The sequence below is a fragment of the Cinclus cinclus genome, chromosome Z, assembly GCF_963662255.1.
Source record: "Cinclus cinclus chromosome Z, bCinCin1.1, whole genome shotgun sequence".
Lineage (NCBI taxonomy): Eukaryota > Metazoa > Chordata > Aves > Passeriformes > Cinclidae > Cinclus > Cinclus cinclus.
In genome coordinates, this window is record NC_085084.1 from 25,090,032 (window position 1) to 25,116,767 (window position 26,736).

The window sequence follows — 26,736 nt, forward strand, 5'->3', positions numbered from 1 at the left end:
AATATTCCAGTGACATTAAATAGTATTGTTTCTTTGGGTGCTGTATCCTTATGAATGGTTAATTAAACCCTTTGCTTCATAACCTAAAAGTTTTTAAGTTCATACTTTTGTGAGCTAGGTTCTGGATAATGCAGAAATGGCACTGGTGCAGCTTGTGTAGAACCCACTCCTGAACTGCACCAGGCAGCCCTGATTTCAGTCACACACCTGCAATGGACACCTACAGGCTGCACTTATGGGATGCCCTCAATTCAGAAAAGCAACTAAGCTAACTCTAAGGTTAAATCTATTTTTCTAACAATTCCCTGAGAAAAATCCGATTAATTTACATTTACTGAATACAACTTTATAAATAGTGGTTCATTTTGATAGATGGAGATGATTTGTGCTCTCTGACCCTCTCCCAAATGGAATGTGCTATTTCCTAAACATCTGCAGGAAAAGCAATTCAGGATTGTTTATCCGTAAAAATGTAGAACAGAATTAATACATATTCAGTATTATTTTGCAAATTACAAATATAAACCACTAGAATGTCTATCTGGAAAGCACACCGAAGTCTAAGATTTAAATAAAAAAGCTTGTAGGTAGGGTACCATATCTGACACGTACTATTTCCTAACAGTAGCTGAACTTAAAAAAGAAACCACACACACACACGTATATAAGAAAACTTGCATACATTCAACAAGAAGTCAGATTAAAGTTGAACTTTCTCTAAATTCCCTCCTTTCAATACGTCCTTAGAACCATTTTTATATAGCTTGCAGAACCTACTTGGGTTTTTGTCTTGGTCCATGCCTTGTTCATGTGCCTCCTGCCATTCCCAGCACGTTTCACAGTAAGCACGGATCTGCTCCAAGAGATGGAGCACACGGATTTCCCGTCTGCCTCGCTTATCATCGGGCTGGGAGTGAATGATGTTGTGCAGCGCTGCACTGGCTCTGGCACGGGCCTCTTTACTACCACGGGAATTTCCTAACAACACAGAGTCCTTATCGTTGCCATGTAAAAGCTGGATGAGGAGAGGAAGACATCCAGACTGACGCATGGCTATGCAGCTGTCCTGGGAGCTAGACATCGCTAGCAATGTTCTTGACATGTCATCTTTATCATGAGTACCAAGCATTGATAACAATGAATACACCATTTCCACCTGCAGGTCAAATGATTTTAAAAATACAGTTATGTTTCAAAAACACACATCGAATTGAAATGAAATTTGAATGGTACATATGAGCAAAACCCCCCCTTATTTCATGGTGAAAAAACCTGTGCTACTTAAAAGTAATTAAATACTATTACTATTTCAGCATTCATAATCTTAATAAAATCCACTTAGTGGTTAAATGGCTGCAAGTGGGGGGTAGCTGTGCGTAATTGTATTAATCTACAATACCAATAGCTAAGACTTCCATATTTTCACTGTACAAAAAGATTAAACAAATGTATAATGAAAACATTTCATTTTGGGAAACCAAAATATCTTCAAACTAAATCTGTCTTTAAAAAACTGTCTTCTGTGTGAATTAATTACATATTATTTATAGTCTACATCATGCTGGAAAAAACCTGACATCCACATTTTTTAACATTTTCCTTTAAAATACCTCAAATTAATGAATAATTTTTTGTTCTGATGACTGACTTTTATATGGACCAGATTATTTAGAGCAAATGCAAAAGAGTTAAATTAATACTTTTTCAAGTTTACAGGGATAGAACAATAAAGCAAACAAATGCTTATTTAGTATGTATAAAATACTGAGCGTTTGTCAAATTAACACATGCCATGAAAATCCAACATTACCCATTTAACTTGGAGTAACCTCATTTTTTAAAATTAAAAATAGTGATTTTTGAGTGATTCCCTTGGCTTTTGTGTAATATTTTGGTCAAGGCACTATTTGGTTTGTACTCCTGCTCTTCAGTAACAGTGTTCAATAAGGAAATGCATCTGATTCTTCTAGTCAGCTTTTAGCAGAATAACAGGATGTAGAGGATGATCTTAGATACTACCTAAAAACTCCAAATTCCTAAAGCCAAGATAAATAGGAACATTCAAAATCAAAGCACAACATAAAGAAACTATCAAAGGGAATTATAAAGTAGTAGTGTGTGTGTTTCTCTAGAATATAGTAATTAAGGAAGAAATGAGACTTTGGCCCATTAGACAAATTTTCATACTAATAATTACATATTTCCATTGGTTACCCTATCAGTGAATGATTTGCTGTCTTCAGTGACAATTCCAATGTGCTTAAAGATTAATACACATACTGACTTTTTTTAAAAAATAAACAGCACTAGGCAGACTAAACAGTGAGTCTGGTAACACAGACTTCTCTAAACACTCCAGGACTGCTGAGGCAATACAGATCTGAAGAGTTTGTATAGTCACATGGCAAAACCCACTGAAACAGGAGCCTCTTCTATGACAGTCTAGCATCTCCCAGTTCGGAGATCCTGTCTTCCTGGTCTGGGAAACCCCAAATGCAGCATTTAAACAACCCCTCTGATCCTTAAAGAAAGTGAATTTAATTAGCTTCATGCGTATCTCTTCGCAGATATCTCAACTGACAGGTATAATCCAGTGTTACTTGGATTTGGAAGGTAAAAGTTTTTGCCAGAGAATAAAGCTGAAGAAGCCACCAAATCAGGCCTCCAAGTTGCAGCTCATGGAAAACAAACAAAAGAATCTGTTTGTTTCTCTTGTTTACACAAACTGCCCACAGACTCATATCTTTTTGTACCTGTAAATGCACTCGTCCATTTAGAATCACTACCATTTTCCCTTTTTGGGCATTAAGATTATTAACTTCCTACCCCAGAGCACACTCAGTTCAACCCATGTCTTTGCCTATATCCTTCCACACTGACTCCTGTTCCTGCCTTCAGGGCTTTCACACTATTGTAACTTTGTGGAGTTCTACAATTTGCAGTGAAAACTGTAAACAGCTGGTGTCATCTCCATTTAGGATGTGCATACAGCATGGGACTGAAATAACAACATTACAACACTATTTGAGGGCCCCAAATCATTAACACTATACAAAATGAATAGGTCCAGCTTCCCAGGGGACTGTGCTCAGCACAGCACCCACAGTATCCATACTGCTGCTGGTTCCATAGGCAGTGTGAGATCCAGTGGCTCATGAATTCAACATTTTCTTCCCCTCCCTTTTCACGCTGCGTATGTATTTTTGAGTGCAGTCTTAGATTTGCAGATGTTGTGAAGGGTTACGTAATTTTGTCTGTTTAATTTCTTGGGAACTGTGTCTGTTTTGTGGATTTGGATTCTGTAAAAGTATTTGAAGAAGGGCTCTTAGAAAGGTTAAGTTTAATCACTGATTATAAAGCAGCATCACAAGGTTTTTAGATATGCCAGTAACTTCTAGGAACTGCTTGTTCCTTACTGTAACAACTCATAACTCATCATCAATAAGTTGAAAGAAAGTACTTCTCTGCATGTATTTTCAAAGTTGAAAAGCATACTAAAAGTTTAACTTAATAAAAATTACTATGGGTTGACAAGACTGTTCAGATAATATTAGTACTACTGGCAGAAACAATGAGGTTATTGTATTAGTAAAAATGTAGCATTAGCGACCTGTGGTTTGTAATCTTCGGTTACCTTGGTACCCAGGTGACTTGTCAGTCTGCGAGGAACAGAATAGTTACTACTAGAGCTCATAACACTGGCTGTCTCATGGTCCACTCGAGCAGCAGAACCCTACAGATTTAAACAACAACTCATATAAAACAGAGTCTGAGGGAAAGAACAACATTGGCTAATTCAGTTTCAGCACTGGATGATGCTAGTTGTGCTGACAGCAGTGAACTGCCAAACTGCTCTGTTAGGTCTTCTCTGCCCTGACACAACTTAAAGGTCACTGTTAAATCTGGCTTTATTAACCCCCTTTCCCAAGATTCAGTCTCAAGAGAACTGTATTTTCAACTGAATGGATTTACAATTACAATTTTCACCAAGAAGAAATGGAATTTAGAACAAAATGAATAATAAAAAACAGCCTCCATTTTTATGACAGATTTTGCAGTGCACTGGAATAGGTATCCAAGAGCCCACCAGCAACAAGACACTGATCTGGGCAATGAGTAACTGTACCTGAATTTCTCAATTTCAGAAGCAAACTAAAAATGGCTGTGTATTTTTCTTTAGTGAAAATTATACAATAATGCTGACAGTACTGGATGTAATTTTTCTAGAATATAGGTATCCTACCTGTATTAGCAAGACTCAATTATTAACATCGTTGTCCTCTTTTAATTAATTTAATGTATTTATATTTTTCCTTTTTCTGCCACTTTTTATCCGCTATTATTCTTTACTTTTTTATTTGCTGTTGTTTTCTTTCTATCTGAAGTTTTCCTTACTGTCACTCCCTTCCCATTTGCTTTGGGAAATTAAAACATGTATTTATTTAGAGAACGCTTCTAATATCAATAGCTGTTTTCCTGCAGTAGTCAACAGTTTCTCTTTGATCCTCTAAAAACGCTAAAATCCGTAAATGGAATTACTAGCCTAATTTGCACAACATTTACAAACTATCTGGATCAATGAATATGATTTTTTTTTTCAGTAAAAATAGGTAACACACTGAAGAAAACTCCATGGAAGGCACTTTGAAAGAATGTCTTTTTCTTCTATGTGCTCCTTAAAGAAAGGAATTTTGCAGTTCATACAGTTCAACATCCTAAACGTGACACTGAAAGACACTGTAAGTACAAGGTAGGAGTAACTTAATGAAGTGTTTGTATAGACAGAAAAGAGTTTAGTCATACCGCAATATTTAAACACATTAACATTATTACAATAATTTCACTCCCGCATTTGAATCCAGAAAATGTGATACATGTTCCAGAAGAAATGTTTTATGATACAAGTGTGTAACTGGAATTATTTTTATTAGCACCATTTGTTTCAATCTGTACTTCCTGTGTAAACAAACCCTTATTTCCTCTGTTGACTACAGGGAAAAAAATAAAAATCTAAAAGTTTAGGAAGATAATCACACCACATTTTCTCCATTATTCACTTAAATGAAGTACAGTGCTAGGAATATGGGAATGATTTCCCTGATTTTTAGACCATGCAATCCCTTCATATTTCCTCAAATTGCATGCAGAGGATTACAGGTTCAACTTAATGTACGTACCAGAATTGTCCATTATTAAAATCAGTGTGATTGTTTCAGCCAAGAAGGTAAAAATGATGTAAGTCTGGGGCATTACCTATTAAAATTCACTATGGTGTAGACAGAAACAGCAAAATTTTCCTATCTTTTCCCCTAAACTATATCAACCTCAGTTCAGGTAAGCAATTTCTTCAGAACCACCACATGGTTCTGCTACCTGAGGGACACCAGGATACTCAAATGAAATATAACTACATTTCTCATGGCTTGTAAAACCAAGGAACTAATGTCAGGTGAGTAGCCATTCATGCAAGAAAGTGGGAAATGACAAGGAAATATTACACAGACTTTTCCTGGGTAGAACCTCCTCCTTCAAAATATTTTCCTGTCTACTTCATCTTGTTTAAGCCTTTTATACATCAGTGTCTTTCACTCATTGTTTTACCCTGCTATTTACCATGCCAGTTGAGTAATTTTTTATGTTCTGTGACGTATTTTCTTAATAACATGGACATTCTCAACGACTTCCTTTATAGAACTTGAAAAACTAAGCTATAAACAAAATTTTACTTCAGCGGCAGAATAGCAACTGCAGTGGAAAAGACAACTGAAAGATGGTGCTGAAAAGGACACACTTGAATAGTGAAAAATCCTAGATCCAATTAACACTGACTACAAAGCCAACTAAAACCAAGTAATTTGGTGAAAACTTTTTCTTTCCTTCACTCCACTGAATGGTGATTGCTCTAACTATACTAAGCTGGTTTATCAGAAATAAATGTTATGCCAAATCCATTAAACCCCCTCTGTCTGGACTTGCACTGAATGCAAATAACCCCAGACAGCTGTTTTAACACAGATACAGTACACTGGCTCTATCCCCCACCAGGAGAAAGGAATATCCACATTTCATACATTTTTGTAACGCAAAGGTCAAAACTGGATAAATCCTCAACATTAAGGCCTCTACTGAATTAATCTTCCATTTGTGTAAGTCTGCCAAGACATGACAATCCCTTCTTCCTTCCTTCTCTTTAAAATACATTGTCCAGGAACAACTCCTAATTCATTCTCTGAAGATGGATGATAGAGCAACAATGCAGCAATTATTTAAACACATTACGCTTTCAGCCCCAAAGCAGGAGTAAACTTTTCTTCCCAATCAATAAAGCTGTGATAAGAATTAAGACTCACTACCTCAATAAGATACAGATGATAGAATTTAATTCCAAATGGTGATCAAATTAATTTCAAAAGCAAAATTATGGGCTGTGCTTAATGTTTAATCAAGTGAAATACTCCAGCCAAACCACAATTATTTCTGACACTTTTGGAAATATTTAAATAATTCTACTTCCCTGGAGTAACAAAAATATCCTGTATATTAATTAAGCTATTAAATCTGCACTGTGAAGTTTTAAAACCCCAAATTATTAGTGGGAATGTCTAAACTACAGTTGGAAATCATGAAGGAAATAATCATGGTAAATAAATTAAATAAATAAAGTATTTTTAAGCAAAGATATAAGTAATAAATATTGATAAATACTGGTTTTAAAAGAGAACAAATTTAATGTATACCTCAAAATATTCCACTAATGTATTTCAGTAATAAAAGGAGGAACAGCAATGAAAGATTATTTAGAAGCATTTCAATAACCCTTCAGCCAACTTTTAGGAGACTACCTCGTTGTTACTTCATTTCAAAGCTTTAGACAATACAGTATTAATGAAACATTTAATGACAAACCTGTCATTTACTTACTTGCTTTTTTAAAAATCACCAATATCTTAGCAGTAATTTCTAAAATGAAAATTTGAACTGTTTTCCATAATTTACTAACACTTCTTATATTCCAATTCACCCATAATGCATCACATTTTCTGTAGTCTTTCTTGCTATCTCTTTCACACCATTAGGCTCATTAATCATTTAAACAAAAGAAAAATGTTCCCTGCATTATTGAATATTTATACTTCCCTTTATTAAAACACTTTCTTCCAGTAAGTACAAGAAATTTCCCAGATATAGACGAAGGAAGGAAAATGTTCTTTCTTTGAATAAGTAGCCATGCAAACACAGGAAGGAAAACGTACTTTCTTTGAATAAGTAGCCATGCAAACACAGCAAGTTAAATACCAACATGAGCATCATGTGTCTCAAATATTTAATTATATTAAACAAATAAAATACTCTATTTACCTGACCAGTACTGCTGTTCGCCACACTGATTTCTGCTGCTCCTTGACCTTCATTCTGCCTCTCTGTATCATGGGAACCTGCCTCTTGCTTGCTTTGAGGTGCTCTCTGTTAATACAAGGGTTTATGAAATTACAAACAGAAATGAGGTACAAATAACCATTGAAAGCTTTCTCGGGTATGAGCACATCAATACTACATCCTCAGAAAGCCACTGAGCAGCATTTCGCATTTCATAAGCCCGAACCTCAAAAATTAACAGCAGAGACTGAGCACCTTCAAAAAAATGAGATGAAAGAGAAACATTTCCTCTGAGGATTACAGCCCTACAAGACAAAGGATCTGCTGTGACACACAGCAGCACCATTTTCCACCAGCTGTGCTCACATCCCTATCAGAAATGTAACAGAATCGGAGCAAACAACTGTCTACTCTTCTCAGCCACGTGATCCCTGCTTTTAGTGGGCTTTTACATGGCCAGCACTGTTCAATTAAGCTTCATGTTCAAAAATGAATCATTTCTGCTTGAACAGAAGGATATTTGTACTATAAGAATCCTTCTAAATGTCAAGGACAAGTAGTGCAGGAATTACCACTTCGACAGAAAGTAAATTCACATAGCCTGATACTGATCCATCTAAAATTTTGTCAAAATAAATTTAACTGTTGTGGCAAGGTGGTACAGACAGGTTTTAGTTCCCTTATGAAAAAAGATTTTCATACATCTACATAAAAATTATACTGGTCTTCCTGCCATTGACAGGCACTTAAATGAACAGTTATGAAATATGTGAAGTATCAAACATCATATTTTAATGTGTTTAAAATTAAAACATTTAAGATTTTCAGAAAGACACAAATAACCCCTGGAAATGGCTGAAGTCTGGAGTTGAAAGTAAGATCATGTGCTAAGTATAGTTTTTGTTGTCAAGCTTCACTTCACAGACTGGGAGGCTACTACCTTACAGACAATACAATCTTAATTAATTTGTTTAGCCACGTATGGTATATGTCATGCAGTTTCTATTTGGGTCTGCAATGTTCTTGAGCTGCAGAGCCTAAAGCACAGTCTACCTCATCTTGCTTTAATGATATTTATCTCTGACTTTTAGCAACAGCTATCTTTAATGTATACAGCCTGAAATATCTTTGGATACTCTCAATGATTAAGTTCATACAGTATCACTGGCATAAATAACTGTTTCATTCATCTAAGAGAGAAGAGTCTCATTTAACATTGAGCAGAGTTTCAGAAACCAGTAATCAGCATCTGTAGTGATTTAGGGATAAACTTAAAAATGTTAATGTAATTTAACTGAAGGAATAAGGTATATTCAAAAATGCAGGCTATTACACCAACTAGTAGTATTAGAAAATGGGAAACAACTATACATAACAAATTTCTTGACATTGTATCTTCACTTACAGAAAATGAGTAAGGCACACAGCAAATCTCCAAGTATTTTAGGACACAGTGTCACTACTTTTTAAATGCTGTCACTGTGTATGAAATGAAACTGCTGTTGAAGCTCATATGTAACAGAAGAAACTTTGGTTCCCAGTACAAGAGTGGGGCACCCAGTCAAGATCAGGCCTTGCCATACATGAGGTGAATTCAGTATAATGCTGGATTCCTGTCTTGCAACATATTGAATTTTTAATAAAATGTAATTATGAGTTTGACAAGATCTACATCTAAGCCTTCAGCATAAATCAATACACAATTTTCCAGTCACTAAATGACTTTTTGAATCCCACTAAGAAAGCAGTACTGAACATGTCTAGAAGGTGAAAATCTGAACGGTTCATTAGCAAGGCTCTGACCCACTGGGTCACCTAAGGAGACTAATTCTCCTCTTCCAAGAACACTCCTGGGGTTGAGGCAGGGTGGTGAAAATGGGGTGTATCTATTAAATAGTTCTGCTGAATCCGAAGGACAGATGGGGATATTTCATTCCTCGACAAGAAAAGTTCCTGCTCTCCTTTAACACTCTGCTCCTATCAGTATATATATTTGTTTGCTACATGCTACTTATGCATGAAATGCCTTCCCATTCCCCCTAAGCACTCTCAAGAAGGGTGCCAATATGCCAATACACAAAAAAATAGTCAACACCCAAATTAATTTAAGGCAGTTTTTAGCAGTTACTAGCAGGCAGGGTTTATCTAATTTGAAATGCAGAAGGTGGTTGCAATGTGCCAACCCATTACTGTCGTATTGTCAGCTGGACTTGAACATCAAATATGCAAGCTCTCTGTGAAGTTCCCTACCAGTGAAGTCATTTGCAGTGAGCTGTCCTCTTCATACAGAGTAGAACAAAGGAGTTAAGAGTAGCTCAGGCAGCAGAAAGCAGATAATTGAAAACTGATTATTTCTATAAGCATGCGTTGTCTATATACATGATTAAACATATTTATTAATTATATATGAAAACAGCGTGTATCCATGCACATGGATAATGAAAATATTTTTGTATACACCATTACTGACAGAGTGCAGATTAATGGTTAGAAAGGCAATATAACTACTAAAAGTATGTCCCCTCTTCATGGTGCCTTTCAACACCAAACACAGAACCTGTGCAAGAAAATACAGAAGCTACCAACCACATCAGTAAAGAACCAAAGCACATGAACACCAGTAGGCTCTGTAAGGCACAGCTGCCACAGAACGGCACTCAGGTCCCCCATGTTAAAATTGCACTACCTGTTTTGAGGCACAAATTTTGAGGAGGCCTAAGCTGAATTTGTAGCCTCTGTCATTGCTGAGTTTTGGCATCAGATAAGGAAAGTCAGTTTGACGGAGTTCACTTGTTTGCTTTTGTAGTAAAATTTTGGGACACTGCATGTGCTGATTACAGGATCATGGAGCCGCTTCTTCCATCACATTCTAAGTGTTTCTGAAGAACTATTATTATAAATTACCAATTTCAATTATTTATTAGTAGAAAATTATAAACTCTAGCTAGCATAGTAGACCTTGACTATTTCTGCTAAGAAAACCAACGACAAATAACTTTACCTAACATTTTGTCAACCTGAGTTGCCAAAGCAGACGCTTACATATACTCTATATTAAACACAATATACATACATGTGTAAGTAAGACATATATAAGAAAACAGAAAATGCAACAAATGAAACTAAGAAACTGTAAGAAATAATTTTGCTACAGCTGATTTGAAGACAAAAGAAAATCTCATGAGTTAAATCCTTGAGAATACTCCTGTCCATCACCTGCTGAGCATAATCTCAGGAAGAAAAAAATCCCTTACATTTTATCTACAGTGACACTGCCTAATGGAAGTACTTCACATATTTTTAGTTGCAAACATTACAAAACAATGGTATGTTACCACTACTACCAAAAATTTCCTTTTTGTCTTTTAAATAATTTCATATTGTACCCAACAGCTGAAAATTCTTTTTGGACAGGTCTAACCCTACAGTAGATGAAGACACCACCACTTGCAGGTAAATCACTTCAATTTTTCTAGAATCATTCACGAGACCCAGCAATTTGCCAAACCTTAAAAATGTGATTAAAACGTGTGCGAGAATTTTCTCTGCTCACTGATTTCCAAAAGCTGATTTTATGTTGCAGCATTATATTTGGGCTTACTCTTCAAGAGATATTGCACTTGGATTCCACAAGGACTAGCATCACCATAGGGCCTACCGCATCAGCAGACAAGCTGTGATATTTACTGTTGATGTTACCAGATCTTTATAATGCAAGGAGCACATTCAATTTGGTTACTGGCACTGAAAACCAGGAAATAAACTCTCCACCCATTTTACCAGGTTAGAAAGCCAACATTTCTTTATTACCAGTGCTGAATGCATGGGGAATTCCCATTGAAGCATGCTCAGTAAAAGACTAACAGATAAGGCTATATTCCTGAAACAAATACATATTCATCACATTTCCTGAATACATGCATATATTATAATTATTTCCATGGATTTATCTAGATATAGTTTGAATCTTCTGGTGAATCTTTTCTTGAGACTATCTCAAATATGTGATCAGGCCCTCTTATCATTCTTTGCTGTCACATACAATCCTTGTTCTCAAAATTAAGATATCAGCTAGTACATATTAATCACTAATGTAAGTAAATGAGGAAGTATTGGTTTGGAACACAACTTATTAGTCACAAATGTAGGGTGTAAACACAAGGCCGTGCTAATCTCTGGCATTTTTACTAAGCACTGTAGGCTACAAAACTAAGCATTAACCACAAATATAGGCATCAAACACTACTGTGCTACGGTTAAAGGAATTTTCCAGCATTTTCCCACTGCTTCACAGACTTCTGAAAGAACGATACTTGTTCAGTAACAGTAGTATAATGCACAGGTTAAAAATATGAAAAATATCTCATATGTTTGTATTTTGCAGTTATATGGAATTTGCACTCTGACTGCACCACCAGACAATTTCAGAATTAAATCTAGCTGTTCTCTGTAGGAGACAGTCATCACTTGGAAATTATTAAAACACACTATTAAGTATTAGGGTGTGTCTAGTGATTGCCTCCTCTACCACCATCAGCACCATGGTAGCTCTGTCCTAAAACACGTAATCATGCAACCAGATATCCAAGTATTTCCCAGATAAGACACATTATATGAAAATTTCAATATATCATATCTTCAGTGTATGAGGCAGCCAAGTAATTTGGTGGAAAGGAGTGAAAAACTAAGACAAAACCTTTTTTCTGAAGTCGCATTTCAGTGCTGTTCAAGTCCTTGAGTTCAAGCAAGTTCAAAATACTGTTTTTTTTTTTTTCTTTTTCCTTCCAGGGTAAAAGACAAACACTCCGGGGACAGGATGTATCTGACTATATGGGGCAAAAGCATCTGTTGAGAGCCTGGTCAACCAGGCAGGGAGAACTTTACACCAGAAATGACAGGGGACAGAGAGTAGAGCTGGCAAGGCAGGAGCCCTGGCTGGTGGGAACACAACGGCAATGCACATGGCTAAGAGGCATGTCCTTGGGCACAGGCACACAAAGAAGAACAAGGTGAAGCAGAGGTGTCTTGCTGGGAAAGCTACCAAACTTGTGTTGGGCAATGGGCACAGCCCTGCACCGCTGCTCAAGGCACAGGCAAGGAGGTGAGGGCACAGGGAAGTGGACTGAAAACTGCTGGAACAGCTGGGAATCACGGTGTTGCACCAGTAGTACAAGGTACACGTGGAGGCAAGCCAGAGTTAATACTGAGACCAATAGCGTCCAGCATCTGCACAACAGGACACAGTGCAGCCTCCCCAACTTGGAGAAGCTTATACAGCAGCATAGGATTCAGCTGCCTTCCAGAGGGACTGGGACGGGTGGGAAGAATTGGCTGAAGGGAAGCTCAGGCTGTTCACGAAAGGGAGTGCATCTGTGAGGGAGCAACCCCAGGCAGCAGCACAGGATGGAGCTGTCCAGCTGGGAAGCACCTGGAGGTCCTGGTGAGTCATTGTTTCAAAGGCTTAGTGGCAAAAAGTCCAACAGTGTCCTGTGCTGCAGTGAGGGGCATATTACCAGCAGGGCCAGGGAGGTGGCCCTTACTCTCCATTCAGCATTCAAAGTCCTGTTCAGGCCTGCCCAGCACAATAAGGCTGGATTTACAATGGACTCACTGAAACAAGTCCTGTACATGTTATAGCAGTCCTTAAAGTGTCCTGAGCATCTCTCACACATAGAGAGGGAGAGAAATGAGACACTTCAGCTGGAAAAACAGAAGGCTCAGGGAGATTTTGCCAATATCTATGAACACGTGGACTGACTCATGTCAACAGACCAGGAAACTTTAACTCCACACACTACGGTCTGTATCACCTATAAGAACTGATTTCCCCCCAAATCCTGGAACTATGAAACCAATATTTTACAAAATGGAAAAATACACATCCTTTAGTGATCCAAATGATGCTCTGAGCTTCTTCTGTAGTTTTTCTTTTCTTTTTTCATGAGTCATAAAATACTCATGTCAAATACACAATTTAATTTACCAGTACAAGAAAGGGAGTTGACATCCTAAGTGAATTTCCATGAGAGCAACTTTTGAAAATGGCAATTACTGCTACGGACTTTGTAACTTACAGGAAACATCCCGCATTTCCTAATATAGAATCCTGTACTTAAACACTAAAAATCTACCAGGCTTCTATAATGAAGTCTGACAGAAGCTTTATTTATCCTTTTTTAACATCTTAACTCCTTCAAAAGACAAGCAAACCATGAACATGCTCATCAGAGATTCTTAATTAGAAAGGCATGTACAACAGTTTGTTTTAATTACTTCTAAAACCAGGACTCAGCCTTTATAAGCACATTGCACACTGACAATTTTACTGAAATTTCAAGCTATATTTTTAACTTATATATAATTATTGATTGTAGCGCCACAGTAGTATGAGGACTAATCCAAGTATTCCATCCTCAGTTCATAAGAAAAAGAGCAAGTAACAGTCTAAGAATGTTGACTACCTGATTAATTGTGACATTGAGAGCTCATGGGAATTATCCTGCCTACCACTTTATCCAAGTATTTTTTGTTTTTTTAGTGAAAACATACACACCAAAATAAGAAAAGGGAAGTTATTGCTCACTAACCTCTGCTTCAGCTGCTTGTGACTGCAGAAGCTGTCGTATACGAAGAATGTCCTTCTCTATTTGTTGAATTCTGGCCACCCTTGCCTGAAATGAATGGATTTTCACGTTTGATTTTGTTCAAAAACTCCTTTCACTTACTATACAGAGTGACAGCATGAAGAATTCTTGACAAATACTGCTGACTACATAAAAACAAACTTCTGACTAAAATAAACCTACTTCAGTAGTACATGCAGCAGGTATTACATGCAGTAATTCAACTGTTTATCATAATGGAAGGAATGACTGCAAGCATTCAAAACGTAAGTGAGCAGTTGGTGTTTTAATAACACTGAATACTCATTTGGATGTAATAGGTCGTTCACACAACACATTTTGGTATTAAAAAATGTTCCCTTTAATTTGCACAACATTCCTGTTTCTGAAACTGACATTTTATGCTGGTCTTTAGCAAATTATTTCACTTTTGTCTCAAATATCAGAATTTCTTATTTCAAATATCTCTTGCCTTACAGAGATCTGAGAGATACTTTTATTTACACAGTGTCTTTGAAGGTATGACACCCTGACAGATTTCTATTATATTCAGCTGCTACATTAATTTGGGAATTTTGCTTATGCCCAACCTCTGGGATTTTCTGCTCCTACAAATCTCAAAGAATTTAACAGGCTAACTATTAAAAAAAAAAGAAAAATCTACATACTGCTCCTTTAGTTTACCTGGGATTTTACAGACATCTCTGAATCAGTCTTTAACAGACATATTGCTACTCATTTCCTGCTGCAACCATTACATGGTTAGAAAAGGGAATGTTAAAGAGACTCCAAATGTAACAGGATACATACTCCACACAAACTGCACAGTGAAGCCCAGGATGCATTATTAGTCTGTGAAACAGTAAGTGCATTAGCTTGATAATTTAATAAATTCACATTATTTGATTCTAAATGTGGGCAGAAGTCCAAACCAATTAAACGCTATTTGTTTGTGCCATGGACAGATTAGTAAAATGGACATATTGTTGAAAGAAGTTCTGATGCCTTTACTCGATCAACGTTTACAGTGCTATACTAGAAAAGCAATCTAGTGAAAACTGCAAAGATCAGCATTATTACCAACCTTATTTGACACGTTTATAATCTGAAAATGGAAATAAGATGAACTTTCAAAAGGTGCTACTGCCAAAAGATGCACATGCAACAGAAACACAATGCTATCTAAAAAATTTATAAATATAAAAGAAAATTAATGTTAAATGTACAAAATATGAATTACTGAAACACACATCAGAAGCAGCTGTGGGAAAAGCACCATAAGCATCATTTAGTAGAGCCAGAAAGCTGCAACTTTATAAATTCGATTTGATTTTGTAAAGCAAGTTACTGGAAAACACACAAAAGCTTCAGCACAGAGGCAAACATAATTTATCCCAGCCTTTGCTCCTGGTTCAAGAAATTTTTAAACATTAGGAAATAATAAAATATTTCTGGGAATATCTATGCATTGGTGACATGATGCTGACTGACAAAATACATCTCTCACTGTCCTTAAGAATTATTTGAATTTCAAAGAAATTACAGAATAGTCTGGGTTAGAAGGGACCTTGGAAGGTCATGTATTCCAAACTCCCTACCAAGGGCAGGAACATCTTCAAGTAGATCAGGCTGCTGAAAGCCCTGTCTGACCTTAATTGTTTCCAGGGATAGGGCTACTGCTGCCTCTTGGCAACTTCATCCAGTGTTTCACCACTCCCACTGCAGAACATGTCTATCTTGTACCTAATCTGAACCAACTCTCCATTTAAAACCATTACCTCTTCTCCAATCATTATTCCCTGCTAAAATCCTTCTTACAGATCCCCTTTAAACACTCAAAAGACACAGGTCTCCCCAGAATTTCCCATAAATTGAGTTTCTTTATGTGTAACCAGCAATGTATCTAATAAATGACATAAAAAATAGAGTATATTGTATGTGCACCTAAATACAGGAAGAAAGTTTTGTGCAGATGAAAACAATTAAATACTGCATGATTTGCCAAGTATTACTGACTGAGTCCTCCAAAGGGACAGGAATTCTATCTGCCCTTTCCAATTTTAGTACAGAGATTTAAACATCAGATCATTCTTCTAGTTAATGTTTTTCTATTATGGGGAAACTGAGGAGCTCCCACTAACCAGAAGCGTATTTTGTGCCAAACACTGCAGAAGCAGAAGAAAGGAATACATTTCTTGCCACAAGGGGTAGAATCCAATGGCAAATGAGCAAAAATCTGAGATACACAATGGAACAAGCAACAGCAATGTTTTTAACTTTATAACCTACTTGAGAAATATTACCTATGATTTCTATTTGTTCATATTACATTCCCATTTATTGCTATATTTGCTTGTAACTTTTATTAACAAATAATAATAAATTTATTATTTATACAACACAAAATAAGTTGTATAAAGTAACTTTACATTTGAAGTTACACATTATTTGACTTTCACAGCCCCAGTAAGGTGTCTAGCAAAACAAAAATAAAACTTCTCTACACTCACAGTGACAGAAAAATAACCACTATATAGAAAGTAAAAATAAGGAATAATATTATGTTTTTAAAATGCTGTCAGCTTTTTTTGTTTGGTTGGGTTTTTTTTCCAAAATAAACATATATAATAGACAACTGCACTAATGCCTTAGCATACATACAAGACCACTGTATAAATATAGTAGTGCTGAAATGTATATCTGTGTCAAACTCCAGGATTTAAATTTTCTTGTATCTTTAGTGATCTGCTGTTTTAGCAAACTTTCAGAGATCTTGGGATAAATTCTTCTACGAGTGGTTAATTTAATTTAAGATTTTAAGGAACTCAACCTCAAAAAATTAGATCCTTTTTGTTCTGACTTGAAGGAAAAATAAATTCTACATGAACATGAATTCAGTCTTGGAATGGAAATATTTTTTAATGGATCTTACAGAAATTAAGTTTGCTTCTACTTATTACCAAATACATCAGCAACAACCTTTGAACAGCATAAAAAATGTCTAAGAATCATCTTTTCCTTTTTTTAAGTAAGCAATACTAAGTAAGATTATCAGCTTCACACAGTAATTACAAGTTTACAAGTTAGTGTAAATCATTCAACTAGCTGAAATAAATTGCCAGAAGGCTTTTTAACCATCTTTCTGAACAACTGCTGGGCATGTGCTTGTGAACAATCTTCACAGAAGACAGAAGTGATTTGCTGTGATTTAAGTTGCTTCAGAAAGAAACAAAGCCAAACCATGCCAGACAAAAAATTGAAACAATTGAGAAAGCCATTGTTTCAAGGCCCACAAGAAAAGGGCAGCCACAGAAAAGTGCAATGACTACTTGGGCAACTGCAGGTTACCAGCTCTCTCACAGAATAATCTCTGGGACTCTTAATTCAGAGATACCAGCCTTTATATAGCTGAAATGTTCCCTCCCTTCAGCCTACATTTTACATAACACTGTGTATCCCAGTCAGGCCAGTTCGGGTGGAAAGAAAATGCTGAGCAGAAAGAAAATGATAAAACTAAGTTGAGTATCCTTGCCAAATACAAATGCTTCATTCTGCACATTTAAAGATCACAGTGAAATAATGCAGAAATTGCTCTTAAGTATCTGTACATCAGTGAGTTACTACACATTCTGGCACTGCTCCTTGTCAGAATGGAACCAAGGGGAATTACCAGCTAAATTCACAAGAAGCACATGCAGTAGTTACCAAGGGGAATTACCACTTAAATTCACAAGAAGCACATGCAGAAGTAGTTACTTTGTATTCAGTAATCTTTATATAATCACAGTAGGCACTCTAATTTCTACAAGATATATATAGCACATATACAGAAAAAGAGTGGAACAGCTGCAACAAACCTCATGTCAAACATTTGATTCAGAAACCCATAAAATGCTTCAACATCATCTTGGCAGCATTTTTCCCCCCACTAAATTTAAACTGCCCCAAAAATTAGGAGAAGTTAATTCAGAGTCAACTTGATTATTTCCATATAATGATCTAACTACAGCCGAAGTGTGTGTCTGAATAATTTCTTTTGATCCCTGCCTGAGTGCATTTAGAATGCTGCCAGCAGCCTAGCCTGACTATTTAGCTTAATTCACCTTCCTCTGACTTAAGCCAGTTTACAGCAGCACAACTTTCTCTAGAGTTTTGCTGGGCAGGACGTTCACTTGCGACAGGCTGACACAAACTGCACAGCTGAATCTGTGGAGGGCATCACCTCTGCTGATAAACCTCGGTAACAGCCCTGCAGCTCCCAGATCAGAGCCAGCCAGCCACTCTCCAAGCAGACTGAACTTGGGTCTGTCTGAGAACATCAGCACAGAAAAATCCCTGTACAGCCCTGCACGCATAACCCAACAGCTGCAGGGTAACTCTTCGGCCAAGTACTTTTAACAGTAGGAATTTTCTGAAAAGTCCTGCTAGATTACTCACTTTAAAGCAGCTCTTCTTATTATCTCTTGTAATCAGAACAGCTGTCTTAAATTGAATGTCAAACCAAATTAGAAATGTTTCTCATGTAGCAATATTTTGTGTTGAGTCAACCTAATGAGGGAGATACAGCCTATAAAAACACTTTGTATTGAAAATACAGATTACTGCTGTATTCACCATAAAACCCACAAATCTTACTAAAGTGGTCATTTAACACATCTAGAAATAAACGGTAATAAGTAATTCAAATTGTTGCTTTCCTGCTACAGGGGGTTATTTTTTTATAACCAGCAACCCACCAATTATTTAATTTATCATCTGCACCTGATTACATTCTGATTTATACTTCCAAATGGGTGTGCCATGTGGTTAGCTATGTACATATCCTCATCACGAATGTGAAACAACCCTTGGCGAGAGTAAACACCTTCCAGATGTGTATGCGAATTACATTTTTCAAGAGCCCTTTGTTTGAAAATATCACCCTGATACAACTTTTCTGGCTAAGGAAACTTAAAAACAGTAGCTGGATTTCACTCTAAACTTACAGTTATGAAGAAACCCAGCAGAAAGATGCAAAATAAAGCAGTTGCAAATGCACTGGGCTTTTCTGAAGATAAAAACATACTAAATTGTAAGGAAATGATAATTTAAAAAGTACTTTCTCTTGAATAAATGGTCTACATCTGCTGAGTCAAAAGACTTTTTTATTTACAACAGGCAGATAAGGGTAATTTTTGCTGAGCAATTATTTCCTATGTCCTGATTTCTATTTTTTCAGTTAAAAGGCTAAGTGCTTTTACATTTAGACTTTTACAGAGTGTTCACACACAGTTTGAAAATACAATTACCAATAATTTAATAAATATGCGGGAAAGCCTTTTCCCTTGGTTCTACTGGTGAGAGACAAACTCTACCTGTGCTCGCTTCTCCATGTCCTGACAAGTGCCCAGTTGTTCTTCCATTGCAGCTCTGATTTGCCGGGCCTCGTACTCCAGCTGCCTTCTGGTCATATCTGTTTGCAAGGAGAACTGAAACCATAGCACAGGGAAGGCATTTAGGAAATACTATTTATGTAAACAATGCATTTCTCAGAACAAAAAGCGGAACAATTACTTTTCTACAACAATTTCATAAACATACAAAACAGTAATATTTAAAACATGACTGCGTTACAAAAAACAAGAACACAACGTTTTTCAACCAGCAGATTACACTTGAGTTTTGTCAAATGACTACATATAATAAATAAGCATTAAGAAAGTATCATTCCTTACAGGAATATCTGGCTGCTCTCAACAAAATTGTGATGTGTGCCACCTGAATTGGCATTTTAAAAATATTCAGAAGTATTAAGCTACTGCACACAGTGATGGTATTTATACTGCTTCTATTTACCTTATTTTCAACTACCATGTGAAAAGAGTACAAGTGTTAAACCCAGGAGCAGCAATGCAGCCTAAGGGAAGACTTTTGAACTAGAATAAATTTTGAGGCAGGAACAAAGCTCTTCACTGGCTTTGGACAATTACTCAGTCTGCAAAAAAATGAGTCTCCAAGAGCAGTCCTTCCAGAAGAATTCACCAAAGTCAATTCAGAGAGTCAAAACTCAACAATCATCTGCAAGCACCAAATGGACCCGTCATTTTGCTGTGTCTGGACTGAATATTAATGGACATAAATTGCCAGAAAACTCCTTTAGTGGAAATGTTAAGTAATGCATTCTAATCCTAAGAACAGCAAAGTGAATTAATTGTCTACGGAGGAGGTGAGACAAAATGGAAACCTACGATAGAGTGACACAGATACAGCTGACAGTGCTTTGAGAATGGGCTGCACTTCCTCAAAATCTTTTTCAGGCCTTCTCCCTTGGTTCTGGTGCTCTTCTAATCTCAGCCATTACTCAGTGTTACTTCTGCCCACTGAAGTAGTGTTTCTGTTATGTTTCCATTTCCAGAATGCTGACTGATCCTTCATCAGGTGTGACTCAGCCACACCTTACCAACTCAATGTGTGAAGGAATGCACTGCAAATGCATCCAGGTTGCTTACATCTAACAGGAAATCCTGCATCATGTGGCATGTCAGACATCTCCACTATCCCAGACAACGGTGACTTGACTATAGATAGTTTGAAGGTGCCAAGGTAAACGCTTGCAACACCTGCATAGTCTATAGAATCACTTTACTGATTGTCACAAAGTAACAGTTCTTGTGTACATTGTCTTATGCAAATATGACTCTCAAAACTAGAAAAATTCCCCTAAAAAGAACAGGGTGAAAGAGAGTTAAGGAAGTGTACTGACAAGCAATTAATTTGTCATGACTTCTCAATGCTCCTCTGTTTTCACTGACATTTATATTGATATGTATGAATTTTGACATGTAAAATTCTAGGTGAAAAAATGCATTATTTAGGCTAAGTTATCACTGCATACTGGAAAAAAATTTAAACTAAAATTTGGAACTAAAGTGATAGTAGAGAATGTCACTGAATAAATAAAATACAAAATTCTAAACAGAGACTGTAGCACTAGACACTTCACCCAGTACTCAGAAGGTACTTACATTTTCGGTAAGGGGAAGACTATCAATCCTTTTAGTCAGGTTCTGAAGCTGGGCATAATACCAGTCCTTTTCTTTCTCTTCCTTCTCAAGCTCCGCGAGCAACAGAGATCTATTAAAAGCAGAAGGAGGAAGTGTCTCACCATTAACACCTCATTTCCATCTGGATGTTTGAAGAAGGCAATAAGAAGACATTTGCATTCAATTCCCTGGCCCTCTCTAATCAACCTACCCAATCCTCTGTGCTAAGCATTTCAGGGCCTCATCTAAGAGAGAGAAAAATAGACATATTTTTCTAAAAAAACCACTTTGAAATCCAAAGCTAAGAGACCTTTTATGAAAGCAAAATCATAGTTATTAGTTGTGTGTTAACCCGTTCCCTGCTTCTTTCAAAAATACACTGCATAGTGCAAACAGCATTTAAGAAAAGATCTGTCACATAAGCAAGTACAACCCTCAGTCCTGAATTACTGAATTGAGAATCTTCACCTTTGGACTGTTCTTTCACCCATTTTGTCACCCATAGCAAAATATGGGTAAAGCACACAAAACGAGTGAGTGCCTGAGATACTTTAAACCAGTATTTTCCACTGAACTTTTTATACAAGATACATTTGCAGCTGTTAAAAACATGTTAAATGGGTATTATAAGCACACTGCATACGTGAGTAATAACTGAGAAAGACAAAATTAATAATATATGCAGACTACCAAGGCATAAAACCTATTAGAAATTTCAAATACTATTTTAAAAATCCTTCATGAGCTGAGTTTTACATAATTCCAAATCTTATAAAAAATTAAATCATTCTCCTGGCTACAATACTCCTCAAAATATGTATATTTAAATTTTCCAGCAACATGTGGCTAGTAGGAATAAACAGAAAAGCCATTCTTTAAAAAAAAATTACAAGTTTATTATTTTCTTTCTAATGCTTTCTGCAAGTACCATTTGTCCTTCTGATGTTTTAACATTGCTCATTAACAGAAATGACAAAATCAATACTTAGCCAAAAGACAGAATGCTGCAAAAAAGTTTGCCCAGTATTATCTCCTAACCTTTAAATTTTGCATTCCTCTCTGGCTGTAGCCTTTCTGAGCAAAAGTACATGAACCTTCATCAAGCACCAAAACACATTATGGATAATTACTGTAAGTCACTATGGAACAATTACACAGCATACAACAAAAGCTCAAATTTCCTCTGACTATTTTCATAATACAGACATGCTTTGAGAAGGTAATCCATCTTCCACACAAAAGAAAGAATTTTAAGACTTGCATTTAAAAGAATCTGCTTAAAAATGTTTCAAGCTAATTTTTAGGACTTAACATTTATTGCATATGCAATATAAGTGGCATGGCCTGTGTGAAAATGGAAAACTGAAAGAAAGGATCTCTCCTTTCGATGTGAGATTAAAAAACTACACACAGCTAAGAGTGTTAAATGTCTGTAAATATGAACATAATTACATAAATTTCCAGATTTGATGCAACAGTCAGGTTGAAACAGATTTGTTTTAAGGATGCCAAGGTTTACAATAAAAATGATTGAAATGAAGCAAGAAACAATTACCATAATTTGGCAGGTAAATGGAGCAGTACCACAAGACAGCAGTAATTCTTCAGTCACAAGGATGTGGCTGGCAAAAATTCCTGAAGTTCTTTAGACAGACTGAAGGCAAAAGTAATACATGGTGCTTGGGGAATGCTAGTTGAGACTACCTCCCACCTGCCTATTCTCTTGCTACACAGCCCTGGTTCCTAATCTCTGGACAGAATGGAATTCTGTACAGCTTCCCTTTTTACCACCTTGAGTATCCATGCACCAGTTGTGTCCAGGCTATGAAATAAAATCTGCAAAAGCACAATTAATGCAATACTTATAAAAAGTATTTTTAGTTTTGAGGACTTGCAAAAGTGAAAGGACTGAAAAATTCTGCCCCAGGATGTCAAAGAACTGGCAGCAGAAACTGGAGAGATTAGTTTCAGATAAGTAAACATACAATTAAATTCCTCTTATGCAATGTAGAGTCTTCAGTATGTGAGACAGTGGGTCATTCAATCTGTTTTGACATGCACAATGGATGCTAAAAGCAAGAAAATAACATAAGAACCATCACTGCTGCATAAACAACACAGTGCATGAACTGAGGGTGACCTGTTTATTTTAACATTGTCATTTTGTCTTCTGAAGTGATGCTTCGTTTGGGAATACTAGTTTGGTATCACTGCTCTGTGAAAATTCAGGTTTTAAAAGTATTTAATTCTCTCAGCACAAAACCTGAAAGGTCACTACAACTACATGAGGTTGCACTTCAATCTTCCTTGAAAATAAGCAGCAATAAACAGCAGTTCTCTGTAGACTTGTCTGGTAAGCTGCTCCACACATTTAACATTACTCTCAGATACTATTCCAACCAGAAGTACAGCTGCTTCTCAGTCTCTGGGAGCTTCTAAGCATTAGGAAAGGATTTAAAGTGAAAGAGCAGTTACAATGATCCTGAAAAAGATGGAAAAAAACAGGGCAGTTATTCCATCTTTTTATACCCCCAGGATTTTTACATTAGGACTTGCACAGCATCAGAAAAATTCTGTTCTCTGTCATACCCTGTCAAGTTCTCTGAGAATTCAGCAAAGCAAATGGAGACAGCTCTTGGAACTTTACACTGTTTCTATGAGTTAACAAAAAGTTTTCAATTTGAACTGGTTTTCTGAAGGGTGGGTTTTTCAAAAACTTCTCATGTAGCATTTTTGAAACTCCCAACAACAGAGGAAACTGAATGAATGTAGAAAGCTCTCATTCTTTGGGGAGTATTTTCTGCATAATTATGTCAATATTATTCCTGGCTAAAAGGGAGAAGGGAAACAAACTATATGATACTCTGCTTGGATTATGTAAATTACAACTATAATTAATACTTTCACTTCAATTGGTGGGAGATGGAATAAAATCTTGAAAAGCAGTGCTGATGTTGTAAAGTTTGAGGTAAGTTTTACCAGTAAGCCTAAAAGAGATAAGCATAGTGGAAGAAAGAAGTCATGTGATAGAAAATGTTCCAAATCGACATTACAGAAATAAAAAAGGAATGGCATAAACCAGAAGGAATAAAGAGGGCATACAAACATTTTCATATAAAATTCCTCAGAAGACTCTCATCTTTAGTGGCAAATTACAGGATTTAAAAAGGTGAGATTATTAAATTTGCTAAATTGCCGAGAGCAAACAAACACAGAAATTAACCTACAGTATACTCTGAAAAATTTTGTTGTTGATATAATGCTCTTACCAAGTATACCTGCAAATAGCCAGAGAAAGCAAGAGATATTTCATGATTAAAGTATTCTAAAATGGCAATTTAAAAGCATAGCGCTGCCACTGCCCATTTGCCTCCTTTTTTTTCCCTTTGTTTTTTTAAACTTTGGAATTAGAGGAGAGCCAAACAAATGAGATATATGCCAATAACTTCATGTTTATTCTGGTGAATAAATTGATACATTTTCTTCCCCTCAGAAGTTCACTTTCAGTCAAGTGCGGTAGGTTGACCCTGACTGGACACCAGGTACCTACCAAACTGCTCTAAATATTTAAATATATCGTTTAGTCCGCACACAAACACTGTTGCCTGTATGCAGCACATATTGTGCCAGCATGTTAAAATACTGAAATTTTCTCTTGTTGCATATTTCTGAAAAGCGTTAATTTAGTTTAATTTATTTTAGGCTTGTCAAGTTTCACAAGTTCTTGAAAGTCTGTTTAAGTGCAAAAATCCAAAACTGATTAGCAAATATATACATTTAGATACACAAAAATTTAGTAAACGTGCCAAACAAGTTTAGAGACAAACCACAGGAAAATAAGTGGTCAATTTTCTTTAAGAAATGGTAGTGATTTTAGATGCTCATACCCCGCCAAGTTCAGATTAATTTGGCTACCCAGGGTTCTCATCAATGCTCTACATGCATCTACATGCACCCTGAAACAGCTTAACAGAGTAGCTGTTTCATTATCCATCATTTTGCTAATAATGAAGCCGGATGTGATCTGGCCAGACCTCCACAGATGCATCTTCTCCACAGCACAAATATTTACCCCATCAGCTACCCCATCAGTAACAGTGCCTAAGCTTCTCTGAAATTTAAACATCCTTATTCCCTTTTCTTCAGTGTTATTTGGAACACAGACTGGTTCACTGCCTAAGCTCTCTTCACTGCCAAGAAAAATGTCCAAAGAACTATCACCTCAGAATCCACCAGGGTGGGGAAGGATCACAGATCATAAATCAGAGGTGCTAATCACCTTGAAGAACTCTGGCTGCTATAAATGCTGCTTGTTCCAAGTGAGCAGGAGCTCACTGGAACCACACTGAAAGTTCCAACTGTGTTTAAAGATTTTAATATTATCTGTAGTAAAAAACAGCACTGGAAGAATACAAACAAACACACAGTTTTTTAAGACAGTAAACAACAGACACATCAGACTCTTGAAGACTAAGATGCAAGCAAGTCAATTGATTCCTAAATTCCTAAATATTCTTATACAGCTCCTCAGGAATCTATATTCAACAGAACATTAGTGGTGGTCCTGGCTAGGAGAAGGAAAAAATAAGAGTGGCTGCTAGAACAGGCTCAGTATGGACCCATGGGAAGCTACTTTCATTCTGCTGATAGGACCGAAGAAAAAGGACCTGGACATAATATCCTGGAAGAAAAGGATACTCCTTTCAGGTCTTGGCTGCAAAAGTTTTGCTGAACTCTAGAGAAAATCCTTTAGAGGAGCGGTTTCTAGAGTGCTGTCCACAACCCACTCATTACTCAGAGCTTTTCTACTACAACTTGAAAATGCATTTTTTTGCTTATTAATGTCTATTAGGCACAATAATACTCTGTTGCATTTTATTTGGTTTTGCAGCCCACAGCTTTATGTCCCATCCATTAAATAGGAACAAATCTTTAGGAAACCCTGTCTTGCAGATGGGATTCTGAAACCATCTGGTATTTCAGTCAGGTTACTTTTAAGAACTAGAGATGACTTCAGTGGAAACAGCTGCATGTCTCTTACTTTGCATTTCCTTTATAAGTGACTGATAAAGTGCTACAACTCTGTATTATGACCTGAAAGCATGTTCTTCCTAAAAATGGATACCACTGCCTTTCAGGAAAAGAAATTCCAAGATTTTGTCAATACAAAACATCTGATGGGAACAACATCATGAAGATAAGAACATGTATTTTGTTTAGCTGATACTTTTTCTGAGAGAATAGTCACCAGGTAAATGTCCACTAATAGTAAATAATTGATAAACCAGTTAAAGTGCTTAATAACCATCTGCAAAAGAGAGAACGTGATTTCATCATCACATTGTTACAGCTTCAGCATTTACCAAGAGAGGTGAGGAGATATGGAGGTAGCTTAGATTGCTCCACCCTCACTGCTGAAATATACTTGAAACAGTGACAACCTGCTTATCAAAATTTAAAAAAATCTTCAGCCAACAAAGAGTAACAATACACACATATGAAGAAGTAGTAGAAACTGAACGATATTTCACTTTTTTTTGTATTTTCCTGCATGTGCATCTAAATAAAATGCAGATTCCTGGTTTCTTACCTGTCAAGATAAATGACAGGTAAATATACCACTGTTCAAAACCATATTCATGATAGCTAAATACTACGTGTGTTAGCGAACTTCCACATTAAAATCAGATGTCAGTCCATACTAGAGGAATAAA

General features: G+C 36.5%; 1 protein-coding gene across 7 annotated transcripts in view; it reads right to left on the bottom strand.

Moving 5' to 3' along the window:
- APC (APC regulator of WNT signaling pathway) overlaps positions 1–26,736 on the bottom strand; it is a 63,583-nt gene that overhangs the window by 13,141 nt on the left and 23,706 nt on the right. For 2 of the 7 annotated variants that reach the window (XM_062512682.1, XM_062512681.1), the window contains exons 4-9: positions 21,005–21,113; positions 19,355–19,468; positions 13,965–14,048; positions 7,360–7,464; positions 3,635–3,733; positions 778–853 (exon numbers count right to left, since the gene is read on the bottom strand). In XM_062512682.1, coding sequence (XP_062368666.1) covers positions 778–853; positions 3,635–3,733; positions 7,360–7,464; positions 13,965–14,048; positions 19,355–19,468; positions 21,005–21,113 — 587 coding nt within the window. Of the gene's footprint in view, positions 1–777; positions 1,157–3,634; positions 3,734–7,359; positions 7,465–13,964; positions 14,049–19,354; positions 19,469–21,004; positions 21,114–26,736 lie in introns of all 7 variants that reach the window. The other 5 variants (XM_062512678.1, XM_062512677.1, XM_062512680.1 and 2 more) reach the window with 3 other exon arrangements.